The 14,708-nt window shown below is 29.1% G+C and overlaps 1 protein-coding gene across 2 annotated transcripts; it reads right to left on the bottom strand.

Annotated features, from left to right (window-relative positions):
• Positions 1 to 1,209: 1,209 nt before the first annotated feature.
• On the bottom strand, positions 1,210 to 14,264 carry LOC137813638 (phytyl ester synthase 2, chloroplastic). 2 transcript variants are annotated; one of them, XR_011081467.2, is made up of 15 exons: positions 14,125 to 14,257; positions 13,595 to 14,026; positions 8,093 to 8,144; positions 7,876 to 7,931; positions 7,511 to 7,669; positions 7,219 to 7,323; positions 5,121 to 5,227; positions 4,681 to 4,802; positions 4,105 to 4,213; positions 3,823 to 3,953; positions 3,198 to 3,567; positions 2,381 to 2,447; positions 1,871 to 1,956; positions 1,619 to 1,728; positions 1,210 to 1,533 (listed from the first exon to the last, which is right to left on the bottom strand). XR_011081467.2 is itself a non-coding variant. In XM_068615995.2 (15 exons), exons 1-15 carry the CDS (start codon positions 14,258 to 14,260, stop codon positions 1,343 to 1,345), a joined length of 2,280 nt encoding a protein of 759 aa, XP_068472096.1. In that variant the 5' UTR covers positions 14,261 to 14,264; the 3' UTR covers positions 1,210 to 1,342. The 2 variants fall into 2 exon arrangements, 1 of the variants encoding a protein (XP_068472096.1); XM_068615995.2 differs by having other exon boundaries at positions 2,381 to 2,494; positions 14,125 to 14,264.
• Positions 14,265 to 14,708: the final 444 nt, after the last annotated feature.

Genomic DNA, 14,708 nt, shown 5'->3' with positions numbered 1-14,708 from the left:
TCTAAATTAGTTTCTTTGCTTTTATAGCTCAATGGTAGAAGAATTATGGGCACACAACTTTCAACATAAAAAACTAGCAATCAAGATTTTAAGTATGACATGCAGTTCATCGGGATATGAGTGTCATTGAAGTGTATTTGAGCAAATAATAATTATTGTCCATGACATGATTCATTTTATTATTATCTATTTTGTAGAATAGAGAAATAAATTAATTCACATTTCAGTTATTCATCATGCAGATCCATTCAAAAAAATAAGGAATAGGCAGGACCACAAAAGGTTGCATGATTTGGTTTACATAAAATAATCAACAACTTAATCAAAGATAAAATATTAAAAGTGAAATAGACAATATTGTACTGAATGACAGCGATGAGTGTAATGAGTGTTAAGTGTGCCAAGTAGATCCACTCTTAATTGGACAATTGTTTATGAAGCTTCAAGTGTTGAAAAACTATTAATTTATACAAATAAGTGGTGATATTGTTATTGGATATTCCCATACTTCAAAGAAAGGTGATTTAAATTGGAGTTGGATGAATTCCATGATAACTTTGATTATGAGTTTAAAAATTTACTTAATTTTTTACAAAAATTTCTTTAAAGGGAGAAGAGGGGAGATATGCCTCATTGAATAATATTGAAGACAATTACATTATGATTAAAGAGAGTCAAATAATTAGAAATTTAAGACATTTATTTTATTCAAAATTTTGTACTTGAAATTTGTTTAAATTTTATTCAAAATTTTGTACTTGAAATTTGTGATATTTTGATTTAATGTATTGTTATTTGAATTTCTAAACATAATATTTATAATTAATTATAATTGTCACTTTTAATAATTTTGCATTATAATTCTATTTTTTTTAAATCATATTTATCTATATACTATATTATTTTTTACTGCAATGCTTCTGCAATCCGATAACCCGATCGTTATAATTTCATAAAGAATATTTGAAGTCTCATATACTTTCGGTTATCCAATATCGATAATATAAACACTGCCTAGTAGCCAACTACTATTTATATTATGTAATTCAGACTTTTGAATTAGAGAAGAAATTTGTCTTCATTAAGTTTATATTGCCTCTTTATTCTCCTTAAGCAAAGTAAACACCAGCAAGGCAGAACGTAGTAGGTCACGTTGTAACACAAGCAATAGAAAATCCCTTTTAAATAAAAGTTGACTACTTGTTATCCTTTCCCAATAACTAGTTATTAGCATTTATCACTTATTGACTTAAACTTTTGAAAAAATGTTCTACAATGTTTCTCATTGAATTATGCCTTTTGGCCAGAAAACAATTATTGAAATTTTATGTGTGCAAAACAATCAAATTTCAAATGTTGGAACTTCAGATTCAAAACCATGAGTCACTTGGTATAACAGCCGAGGTCCTATACTTCTGTAGGGATCGCTTTCTCTTTTCTCCTTTAAATAAGCAATACAACTCTCTACCTCGGATTTCACTTGTAAATAAAACTCATGAGATTTCTCCTTATCTCTGAGTTCTTGTTTCCTCCCTGTCAAACAATATCTCATTAATTTAAAAAGGAGGCAAAAATCATGTCATGGACATTCTGAGCTGTAAGTATGTATTAGGCATACCTTTCGTTTCAAATGGTTTTCCAAAATAATAGTAGAACCGCCCAGGAACTTTAGGCAAAATCAAAGGCAGATGCACTTGCTGATTTGCCACCTCACCACCAACATCACTCCTAGATTTCCAATTTGTAAGGTATTTATTAATATAATAATGTATGTGTATACATATACAGCAGATGAAAAGGACAACAAAGATTTATGTATAACTGTTATGTTCATAATTTGGTATGGTAAAACACACAACAAACAAGATACCTCAATTGCGTAGCCTCATTTGTAAGACTTTCTATTTCAGTCCTAAAGTACGGAATCTTCACCAAGTCATCATAATCAAAAACTACCTGAAAAGGCCAATGTGATAGGATGTGTTATGGTAATTCCAGGTCCAAGGCATATCCACATATCACGGGACAATGAAATTTAAAGATGGCATATTCATGCATTAAAATAATAAGTGTTCTTTTACTTTTACTGCTGTAACTAGCCTTTAGCGATGTGGTAATAACTTGAGATGTATATGCTTATAACTACTTGCAAAGTCAAAATTCTTTAGCGATATGGTAACACTTGGATGGCAGTGAAAAGAAGGCATTTCACTCAGTGAACCAAGATTAAATCCTTAATTTTACAGAGAAGTTTGTAGATATGAGAAGTTCAGTAGAATTCTGCTTTCCAAAGAAACAATATATCACGTTTTGCCTGATGCAAGCATTTTTAAGCACTTCTTAAAGGAAAAGGATTGGTTCAGAAAAGACCAACGCTTACTTGACCAAGGTCATCTTCTCCAACTGCTCCAAATGGTACAATTTTGGCTCCAAATCTTGCTGCCATCCTGACAAACTCAGATTGTTCAGGCCAGAATAACTTGTATTCTTCACCCTGAGAATTATTACGATGCTGAAGATTTTAAACAAGTTGGTACATTTCAAAGCATAAATACAGATAAAGCTAGCCTAAAATATATCCAAGCCAAAATATATCACATTTTCTCCCCTTGCAGCTTACTGGGAGACCTCTTGAAATGGAGATTATTTCTCATGTAAAATTGTTTACAAAGGGGAACGGAAGTGAGTATGATAGAATAAGCATATCCTTTCATTTTTAATGCCTCATTTGTTTGAACCTCGAAAGATAGCCCAACTTCTTATACTTCAACACCGGTGTTCAACCTCAGAAAACGGCATTGGTCATAAAACATTGGGAAAATGAATGCCTCGCATTTGATTATAAACTCTTACAAGAGTATAAAACAAGAGTAATTTTATGATGATAAAGGGAAAGTAAAACGTGGAAGCATGTGCTTTTGCTTATGTGGAAATAACCTGTAGTATATGGAAAAAAATATCGTCTTTTTTCCAGCATGTCTACAATCCACGACACTTCATTCAATTTCCCTTTTCTCTTTTGTATAAATGAATTTTATAGTGATATCAGATAATCCATGCAAGTTTCACATGCTCCTTGAAAAACAAATGGCCCAGCATTTTGCATTGATGTCCAAGATAATATATACAAGTTAAAGACCTTAGAAGTAGTCAAACGAGCAAATTCATAATTGCATGGGAAAGTTAAAAGAATTTACCTTCCTATGAAGAGCCTCGCGCATCCCTCCAGGATATAACAGCACATGGGATTTAGAAGAAAAAAGCTTGAAGAAGTTAGCTGGAGCTACAGGAACAGCACCCATAATTCTGAATTTGTCAAAAGAAGATATATCCGGCATTTTTCCAGTTTTAGATCTCGTAAACATCATGGGATGAGCTATCCCACGTATAAGTATGTTTCTTTCCAAAAAAATTCGAGAAACCAGGGGAATTTTTTCTAATCCCAGGAGCATGTGGTACCCAACAAACAAAACAGGCCCCTCTGAGGGTATTCCAGCAAGGCCTTTTACAATCGTCCCGTCTTCCAAGGTTGAGAGCATTACAGCACTTGCGACATGGATAAACAAACTGGAAGCATTAAAAGTGAAACGTGTCAAAGTTATAATTAATTTGGTTACACTACAATCAGTTAATCAAACAGAGCAAAAATAAATTGCCATATATATATATAGTCGTTGATATTCACTCAAAAAAAAACATGAACTTATCTAGCAACTGATCATGGCTGAGCTCAGCTTCCAATCTATTTTTATGATATATACTATTAAGTCTCTTGTTGTTTTTAATTGATGGTCTGTATGATCAAATTAATCTTATTTTTACCTGTTCGATTCTATTATTTTTCTGGCTTCATCTGGTGTTGGCGGTATAAAATCTGATGCATAGTCATGATACTTGCCACGGCGATAGTATGAAGTGCCCTTGATTATCGTTACTAGGTCAATGCTACCTTCCTGCTACCAGTGGACACAGTTACATATTAGGGTTTGTTTGAACGTCTAACTGATATTTAATATCGTTTTTCTCCCATCAGAAGTGAAGGATCCCTGAATACAAACATAAGCACACAGGCTTGAAGAAATGTATAAATGGAGAAATCCATACCAGGAATAGGAAATGGCCACTGTCATCAAATTTACGATACTCGCATTTAGGCAGTAAATTGAGTAATCTTTCACCTTCCTGTTGACTAGGTAGTAACTGATCATTTCCACTAGAAGGGCAAATCGCAAAGTAAGTTTCACTTCATACACTGAAAAATATGCTGGGTATATAGATATTCGGTGAGACTAATTTACCATCCACCAAGGAAATTCGTTATTCAATTTAATAAGACCACGAACTAGGTTGAAAGAATTGCAATTAGTAATGGGAAATCCCACCAGGTTCATGATAATTTAATCTAATCTTGTTTTCAGATAAAAACATTAATTTTGACCAGTTAAGCTTTTATCTTCTATTTGTTCTCTAAGTTAACCCGTAGCAACTGATCAGGATCTGGTTTATAGATTATGAGAATCTTCCGTTTATAGATTTCCTACACTGAAGTCTAACTATATGATGTAATTCACTTCCAGCGGGAAGTGAAAAGTTAATGAAATACTTTTTTAACCAAGTTAATGAAATACTTATGACTCTGTTTTCACAGTTAAAATATGCACAATGACAAAGAGAATGAACCTGCAAAGAATCAAAGTTTGTGCTTTGATAGCATAAAGGCGTGATTGGGCATAAGCAGAAGCTGACTTAAGCATATGTAGTTTCCACTCAAGTGTTTCTTTTGGTAATATGTCAGCAAGAACCTGAGAATTCAATCAACAAAATATTGAAGGTAAATGATGGGAAAGCTCAAAAATCAAGCTTAACGCCAAGAAGCCAACATAGAAAATTTAGTCATGTCAATTCACAATCTTCAAAAGTCCAGCATATTCCACTTTTATGAAGTTTGGTTGCAAAGAAAGAAACAAAATAAGCTATTCAATTTTCATTTTACATTTCTTCAAGAATATGCCACATGCATTGTCATTTTTTCTCATACAAAGTGCTTACTTATTCAAAGCATAAAGAAAAAGCCCCAAAAGAAATTTATCAATTTTTGAACGAAAGCAAATGAACCTTACAGGCAAAGATAATGAGAAAGTAGTTAAATCCTTCACTAGCTCTCCAGCCGTATTTTGTAGAGGAAGCCCTTGGACCACATTATCCAACACCCTCCTCAGAGATTCACCTAATGTTACAAGAAATGTTGATGACATAAATGGAAAATGACATCTTCTTTGGTAAAAGAAAGGCAGTACATCGGTCCTTGATCCATGAATTATAAGTGATACTTTCCGAAAAACTATTCAGTGTGTAAGGATCAATAAGTAGAAAACTTAGCGTATGTACCTTATGACATTGAAGTACCTGCTGATTTAATATTTTAATTATCTAACGAACTACTCAGGAAAATTCAGGGAAAATAAGCAAAAGCAACAAAAATTGGAAAATCCCGTCTCACTAGGCACCAATTAAATATTAAATCCTGAAAGGTGCAGAATGGGGAAATAACATAAATATTCAAAGACAAGATCCAGCAAAGGCATGAAACATAGTAAAGGACGAAAATGTAATAGATCCACCAAGAATGTCGTCAGACATAAAACTACAAAGCATATATGCTATGAAAGGTACATGGAAATTGTTAGATAATTTTGTTAACCCTAGTCAAATTGACTAGACTGTTTGGTTAGGAGTTATGAATCAACCTGATATATAAAGCAAGGCTGATCAAAATAAATAAATAAAGCAAGGTTGATTCCTATGTTAGACAGGACAGAACACATATTTTCATTTTTTTTTTTCTTTCATCATAATATCAATTTTGGTGAACACCTATTGTCAGGCTTCCCTTTTCTGTAATCTTTGTGCTTGCACCTAGATTCCTTTCTCCTTCTTCTTCCTTCCTTCATTCTTTCTTCCTTGTTTGCCACAGTAGACACTCGTATTTCACTAGGCGTTGACATTATATGTTATTCTTGTGGTAGACGATTGTTGGGGTTGCATCAGACAATCTGGGTGACGCTCTTTACAAGCATTACCATAACAGAAATAATACAAAATTATACGTAAATGACACAAAAACTATCGATATTTCTCAATGAAAAATTCGAGAAGAACATAAGAATGGAATTATGTTTACGATTTGAAGCATTGAAAACAACCAGGAACCTACAACTGACTAAGCAAAAGTTACTCACTGTTGAGACTTAGACAACTGTCTGGTAATATAAACAGCCAACAAATGGAATATTTCACTAGGTTCCCAGCATCGGGTTGTGTTTCAAGAGTAGTTCCTTTTTCTTAAAGCATTTATTACCTTATATATAATATATGAAACTCTGATGCGGCTTCGAGGTGTTTCTGTCACCGACGTGGACATGCATCATATGCATGCACAACACGATGTCGGAGTTTTGGGACTAAGTGTAGCACATCTCTTCATTTTCTTACTCATTCTTTAAATCCAAGATAATACATTATATTGTTAAATTAATTTATGATTATATTTTGTTGTGTGAACATTTTATTTATAATATTATATTAATTTATGTTTATATATTTTTGATGTTTTAGATATTATAGTCATGAATGGCTAAGTGAAGATTCACAAAGAGTTGTACCACATCAAGATGTGAAACTTACTCATGAAAGAAAGAAATGTTGTAAGAGGTACTATGATGATGTGGATGTAAGGAGACAAGTAAATATAGAGTTTGCATACTTTTCAGATGTAAGAGAAGGTTTGGCAAATGTTGACTCTTGAAGGGATGTAGGTAAAATGGATACAAAATCATGGTGGATTGTATTCGTGTCCATATAAGTTGGCTATAAGTTGGCTATCATGGTAAAATGTCCTATATTTTTTTATTTAGCCACATCTCACTGTTTGTATGTATTGTATTCGTGTCCATATAAGTTGGCTATGCTTCATTGTATATAGTGCATTATCTTATATGTAGTCCATGTTTAGGGAAGCTTTTAACAGAGGGAATAATAGCCTATTTTTCAAAAGTTTTCTTAAGAAGCTGAATAAGATTTATTTTCTTAAAATAAGCATACAAATATATTCTTTTGGCTTCCATAATGATGCAAGTATTTCAAGACAGACATTAATCATTAGAAAATCGTTCATAAAGAAAGAGAAAAAACATAGCCTTCAGAACAAGATACACAAACCTGCCAACGATCCGAGAATGTTAGGCAGGCCAGGAGAGAGCGGATCCGGCAAAGCTTCCAATAATGGTGTTAGAAGTTGTAAGTTTGACCTGCTGAACGAAGTAGCTGCCAAATTGGGTTGCGAATGTCAGATCAAGCTTTGTCCATCTTTAGTATTTATATAACAGTGAATTAGTTGTTCATAGCGGCTACAAGAGATTCTCTAAAGTTAAAATCTTGATTTAACTCATGTTTCTGGTGCTGAAAAATAAAATCCAAGAGAATAAACCTTATCTACGTTAATTAAAGCTACCTGGGTTTGCCAAAATTAGTACAAGATCAATATTAGGGTTAAGAGCTGCAACAGCCAGCGCAAGGCATGCTCCTAAAGATTCTCCAACAAGATATATGGGTCTGTTTGGTGAACGTTGATATTCTGACTTAACTGTTCTCTCAACTATTTTCACAATGTCTGCAAGAGGGAAGTTTACATAATAAATTATGCCGGAATACATCAGCGAAAGAATTTCTAAAAACGTAGGAAGAAACATGTGATAGCATTTTCAACACAACCAGCATACTATCAACCATTTTCCAGAAGTAGGGCAAAAAAGTAGTGTCAGAGAGTTCAATTTCAGCACGAAATAGTATTATGAGGTACAGAGGAAAAAAGTGTACCTGTAAATGTTGTTCGATCCGCAACCGGAATATGCAAGCACCATATATCAAAAATCCTTCATTGAAGACAAAGAAAGGAAGAGAGTATTTCTCACATATCAATTGATAACCCTTTTCCTTCAAATTCATCTTATCACCTAAAAAATGCATTCCTAAAATTTCCAAAAATGACAATTTGGTGTGTGCAATTAGGCCTTGACATTAAATGAACACAAACCTTCCCAACTTCTGATGATGTAAAATAAGTCCAAGTCCCACCCCATCAATCCCTGAAAAATTTGGAATGCAAATTATTTACACAAATTTATGAGTAACCTTGCATGAAACCTTATTCATGACATGGACACACAAACCTTATTTTATTGCACCTTTGTTTGCATCATGATATATATATATATATATATATATATAAAAAAATTATTAGATGTTATTTGATTGGTAAAAATTAAAACATAAAACACTTTTTTTTAAGCACTCACTTTTGTAACACCCTCACATTGGCGTGCACATCTAGAACTTGATAGGTACAGTAAACTTTTTTGGAATGATTAAAAATGGTTTTTGAGAGCTTACTAGCTTATTATCACAATCTCTACTATGGTGGACTAAATTCTAATACACTATTACTTGAAGTGAAAATAAAATGAACCAAATTAGAAGGATTAGGACAAAAAAAATAATTACGCAAGGAAAACAAGAGCTAAATTTGATGTAGCAGCATAGATTCAGAACTGAAAATAAATTATAATTACTGACAAAAGTATATTAATTTTATATTTTAAGTTAAATACAAAAAATAATTGTGCTTTTAATAATATTTTTAAATTAAAATAGATAGTCCGATAATTATTTTCAAAAATAATTAAAACTTAATAAAATAGCTTCATATTTTTTTTCCATAAATTATTAACTGTAGTTTATAAAAATATAGAAAAAATACATCATCGTATTATTTATTACAAAAGCTAATCCAGAATTTTTCTATTATGCAAATTCAATTTTCAATTTTTTTTTATAGTATATCCCTAATAAATAAAGTTACAGCAGTACATTTATAAATTTTGTTGAGAACAAGACTTGCACAAAAAATAAAAGGTCAAGATTAGGTATACTATTGGAGCAAGCAAAAAGACTAGATGTCATGATTAACAATTAAGAGGAAGGAGATAGATACCGCAGCAGTTTACACAGAATCAGAAACAAATAAATAAATAAGGTCACATTTGTATTTTCATGAATATTTTTCATTGTATTTTCTTTTCTTTCTTCCTAGTGTCAAGGAGTCCCCTCACTCAGGTCCACATCATGAAATTTAGGCCATAATATGCTCATTTTAGTGAGATAAAAATAGCTAAAAAGTTTTAGTGAAATTTAGGACATAATATGCTCATCATGATCATGTATATAAATTTTATAATGTAATTAATTATTTTATTTTTATTAGTAATTATAATATTTTTATTTTATTATAAATATATATAATATTTTCATTTTTTATTATAAATAAATTTAATATTATCATTTTGTAATATAACTAATTATTTTATATATAATTTGATTTTATCATGTTATTTCGACAAGTTCATAATTGATTATCTAATGTTATAATTAATTATATTAAATGGCGATTCACGTAAGTTGTGATTTTATTGGATGTTTTTTACAATCTTGTTGTTTTTTCAAAAGTATAACTAGTTCGTTGATAATCAATAATAGATTCATATTAATATTAAAAGGTGACTCGTCTTTTATGTATATAGTGATTTCAATAAGGGTTTTAGTACATTGAACTTGATAGTAAAGCCCAACTATGAATATCAATATTTAGATTCCATGAAATAATTAAGTACTTGTAACATCAAATTAAGGATTTTTCGACTTTTTTGAATTTTGATTGTTATTATTTTCTGGAACATTATTCTAGTATCAATTTTTTTAATTCATATTATCGATTATATCATAATTGATTTAATATCCAATAATTTTGCATGTTCTCACAATATTTCACAATATTACATTTTTCTTCATTTTCCTCATCTTTCACAATATTTACTTTAATCCAAACAATTTTCCTTTCCTTACATTTTTCACTCAAATCATTTCAAATTCACTCTCGAATCTACTCTAATCCAAACAAAGCACGGGTGAGAACATTGATACGACAATTTCTTCCTCCACCTCCATAGTTTCTTCTTGCACCTCCAAAAAGTTTTCAATTACAAAATTACCCTGGTGTAAAAGGTGCAAGATTTGTTTTTATTTTCAAATTGTATAATATGTAAACCTTCTGAGCTCTGGAAAAGGTATTTTTTAACTCCAAAAAATAATTTCAAACTCTAGAATTCATTAATATAATTTTGTATTCCAAATTTTATAATTCAAAATATATTTTTAATTCAAAAATGCATTCTAAATTCTAGAATTTAGAATTATTTCACATTTTAGAATTCAAAATTTATAAATCTGGAAAAAAAAGGGGAAGAAGGTGTCATTAAAAAGGGTAAAATTATCATTTCTTGTGTTCTATGGGGTTGCATGGAAAAAACATAGAGTTAGAGGAAGAAATTGCCCATTGTTACCTGTACGAAAACTGTTTTTGAAATTAAACTGGTGTACCTATACACGTCACTTGGAGTGTGTCGCTTTGTCTGATGCAATAATCAGTACACTTACACCACAAAAAATATAAAACAAATCTTCGTTATCAAAAAAAATATCATTTAAAATGTAACTTAAAATCCATATACTTAACAACAACATATTATATTCCTTACAATTCATATACAAACAGTTATTTTATTTTATGCTTTAAACCTATCATTCTAATCTTTTAGCTCTTTCAGCGTTAACCATTAAAGTTAATGGAAATTAAAACTATAAGTGTAAAGACTAAAATGATTACAAAATATTAAGAACTAAAATAAATTATTTAAAAATAACATAAACTAGTTTAGATTTTTTTTTCTATTATTACATTTTTTTTATTTTTCATGTGTACATCTAAATATGATATTTAAATCATATCAAACACAATATATCTATATACACTAAATTTCCTTACAAACCTTTCAAATTAGTTGGTTGAACATTTTTCTATATTTGAAAACCTGATTGAACTTAAACACTCTTAATAGTTACAACAAACATACACATGATAATGATACAATTTTTTCTCATAAAGCTAAGTGTAGTACCCATTTTTATTTAAGATATTTCCTAGGTTATCTTCTTCCTGTCTCAAAATCATTAAAATCAACAGTAAAACTACACACACATATACAAATATATATATATATATATAAAGCTATATATTATAATTTATAACTTTAGTACAATTATTCTAAACCAAGAAAACCCCAAACAATCTCCACATTGAGATACTAAATGCATTGATTAAGAAATTAATGAATTACTTTTTTACTAAAAATCACGCTAGAGTTTAGTAGATATAGAGTAAATATTTTTTAATAAAAAATAATAATTTTTAATTATTTAACCCTTATCTTTTGAAATATATAATTTTTATTCAAACTTTTAAACTGAACAATTATCTTTAGAAAATATAAAAAGTAAACTAAGTCATTGATGAAAAAAATAATTATTGATATTTGGTGTGTATAATAAATTGTTAATTTCTTGTCAATAACGCAATTTTAAAGAGTTAAATTTCTAATTTTAATTATCATTTATCATAGACTCGTCTGTTTCCTCTCTTGTTTTTAAAATAATTAAACTTACATGTTTTTTATAAAATTTAAAAACTAAATAATAGATATGAAAATATAATAACCTTAACTACACATTCAATCAAAAGTATAGAAATTACATGATACATTTAATGAAAAATAATAATTTCTAATTATTTTACCCTTATCTTTTGAAATATATAATTTTGATTCAAACTTTTTTAAACTGAACAATTATCTTTAGATATAAAAAGTAAACTCCATTCATGAAAAAAAAAATTATTGATATTTGGTGTGCATATAAATTTTTAATTTTCTTGTCACTAACTTTAAAGCGTTAAATTTCTAATTTTAATTATATTTTATCAGAATCTCGTCTGTTTCCTCTCTTTTTTTAAATAATAATTAAACTTACACCTTTTTATAAAATTTAAAAACTAAATAGTAGATATGAAAATATAATAATCTTAACTACACATTCAATCAAAAGTATAGAAATTACATAACACATTTAATGAAAAATAATAATTTTTAATTTTTTTCCCTTATCTTTTGAAATATATAATTTTTATTCAAACTTTTTTAAACTGAACAATTATCTTTAGAAAATATAAAAAGTAAGCTCCATTCATGAAAAAATAATTATTGATATTTGGTGTGTATAATAAATTGTTAATTTTCTTGTCAGTAACGTAACTTTAAAGAGTTAAATTTCTAAATTTAATTATCTTTTATCAGAATCTCGTCTGTTTCCTCTCTTCTTTTTTAAATAATTAAACTTACACGTTTTTATAAAATTTAAAAACTAAATAGTAGATATGAAAATATATTAACCTTAACTACACATTCAATCAAAAGTATGAAATTATATAACATATTTTTTCCTAAAAACACTTCTCCCTCGTTTATTCAAATTTAAGTTCTATAACTTCAGAAAATTAACCTCAAAAGGAAAAGCTTCAGAAAATTATATGTATATAAGACATATAAACCCAACCATCTCACTCAACTTAATTACATTTTTCTAAATTGAGTTTATGAATTTCAAATGATTAAACTCTCACTTCAATTATAATTTATATAAAAAATATATAATATAAATCTTATTTATTTAATAATTTTACTATGAAAAATGTCATAATTAACCATATGAATACTATTTAATAAATTTATGAGTAAATATTTCATTCTACAGATATTATTAAAGTAAATATTTTTAGAATTATCGCATTCAAATAAATCTATAATTCTTATTTTGATATCTAAATATTTTGAGAATTATTGTTTATTAATATTTATATTTAAAAGATTGTACATTTCTTACAAATATTATAAATACTACAAATATTGATTTTGAGCATTTTTTTGTTAAAAAATAGAAAGGTAAAAATATTTTTTTATTTACCCATTCCAAACATTCAACATTACTCAACTCAAATATAACTTAAGTTAAATTACTAAACAAAATATAATTGAATTGAGTTCAAAATAAGACTAAACTCAATCTAATCCAAACATCTCATGCATCTCAATTCCTAAAAAAGCGAAGCTAATAATTTTATTCTTGTGCTTGTTAAAAAAATTATATAAAAAATTCCTATATTGACAGAAAGTTGAATTCTTTAACTGGATAGATTTTATTACAGTATTAAAAGGATAGATAAGTTATATTTTTATAAAAATAAATATTTTTTTAACTTTATTATAGCATTTTTATTTTTTTAATTAGTTTAATATTTAAAAAATATTTTCATGAATAAAAAATAAAATCATATTATAACATGCTTAAGAAATAATATTTCTGCAAAATTACCATATAGAGAGACCCATAATACACACAACAAACGCGGTGACGGTCTCTCAAATGAGCTATTAAAAAAAATGCAAACTCAAGCAAAAGTGGAGCGCAACCAAAAGGAAGTGAGGGGCAAAAAGCAAAACACATCAAACCAAAGAGATAAGCAAAACAATTCAAACGCAAGAAAAAAAATAAAAAGGGAAAATAGTAAAATATTTGAGAGAAAAATACTGACCTGGCAAAAAGAGCAGAAGAGGAGAATTGTCCAATTGGGAAGCGCACTCCAACGGCGAAAACCACCGCGGCGGTCCACCGTCTGGTCCAATCAATTCCTTCGATTGCTCCAAATATTCGTTCCAACCGTTCATCCATCGCTTCTCCTTCTCTTCCAGAACTTTCTTATCTTTTTCTTTCTCTTTCTCCTTCTCCAGCGTGCCGTGGCTTTCCACCGACGTGGCAAGGCGTGGAGTCACACTCGAGATCTGCTTGGAGTACAGTTTTCCAACTGAGCGGCGACTGAAGAGCACAGCCGGAAAGAGACAGGCGCCGACGGCCGCCATGGCGGCAGAACGCAATCGAGGAAAGAGAAAAGGCGAATCAGTTACAACGATGATTATTGTTTGGGAAATGTTTAGGAGTGAATGAATGAAGAAATGAGAATATGAATCTGCGAAGTGAAATATGAATTAGTACACACTTTTGCATTTATAATAATAATAATAATAATAATACATTATTAATAATTAATTAAGCTTAGAATATTACTTTTATATTTAGTAACCTGGGGAAAATCAACATAAGTATGGTAAATGGGAAGAGAAATGAGAAATGATGCTTCTGGATGTGTGACAGTCCAATGTGTGTCTCTCTGTTGTGTGTCAGATTGTGGGTGACGCCACATGTGATCTCTCACGCATCAATGTTTTTTAAAAGTATATTTTGTTTTTTGCTTAAATATAATCAATATAAAACTATGTTTTTTTCTATTATATTACACTTCACAACCAAATCTCATTCTCAATTTTTTCAAAGTTTAAAGTAAACATATATTTTCATTATATCAAATGTATTTACATCCATTTAACCACTTACTTTTCTTTTATCTTTAAAAAATAGCCATCACTTCTTTATATTTTAATAAACTAAAATTCTTCTTTTTTATTTTATTTGAAGATGTAATATAAGCTAATTTAAATAAAAAATTAAACTTTTAAATATAAAAAATAAATATTTTTCAGAAAAAAAAATTACGTAAATTAATTATATATTAAAAATTTCTTGAAGTTTGTTTCATCTAAATATAAAAGTATTTGATAAAAATATTATTTTAATATAAAAATTAATAGATA

This window comes from Phaseolus vulgaris, chromosome 1 (genome assembly GCF_051622355.1).
Source record: "Phaseolus vulgaris cultivar YP4 chromosome 1, ASM5162235v1, whole genome shotgun sequence".
In the NCBI taxonomy this organism is placed as follows: domain Eukaryota; kingdom Viridiplantae; phylum Streptophyta; class Magnoliopsida; order Fabales; family Fabaceae; genus Phaseolus; species Phaseolus vulgaris.
Note: the sequence above shows the minus strand (reverse complement) of the source record. Positions and strands in the feature narration are given on the sequence as shown.

Bases quoted from the DNA above. Each gene is read 5' to 3' on its own strand.
- LOC137813638 (XM_068615995.2), bottom strand. From the start codon at position 14,260: ATGTGGCGTCACCCACAATCTGACACACAACAGAGAGACACACATTGG. The intron at 14,027-14,124 runs GTAATATTCTAA...TTCACTTCGCAG, and splicing joins CCAGGTTACTAAATATAAAA to ATTCATATTCTCATTTCTTC. The intron at 2,495-3,197 runs GTAAATTCTTTT...AATAATTCTCAG, and splicing joins GCGAGGCTCTTCATAGGAAG to GGTGAAGAATACAAGTTATT.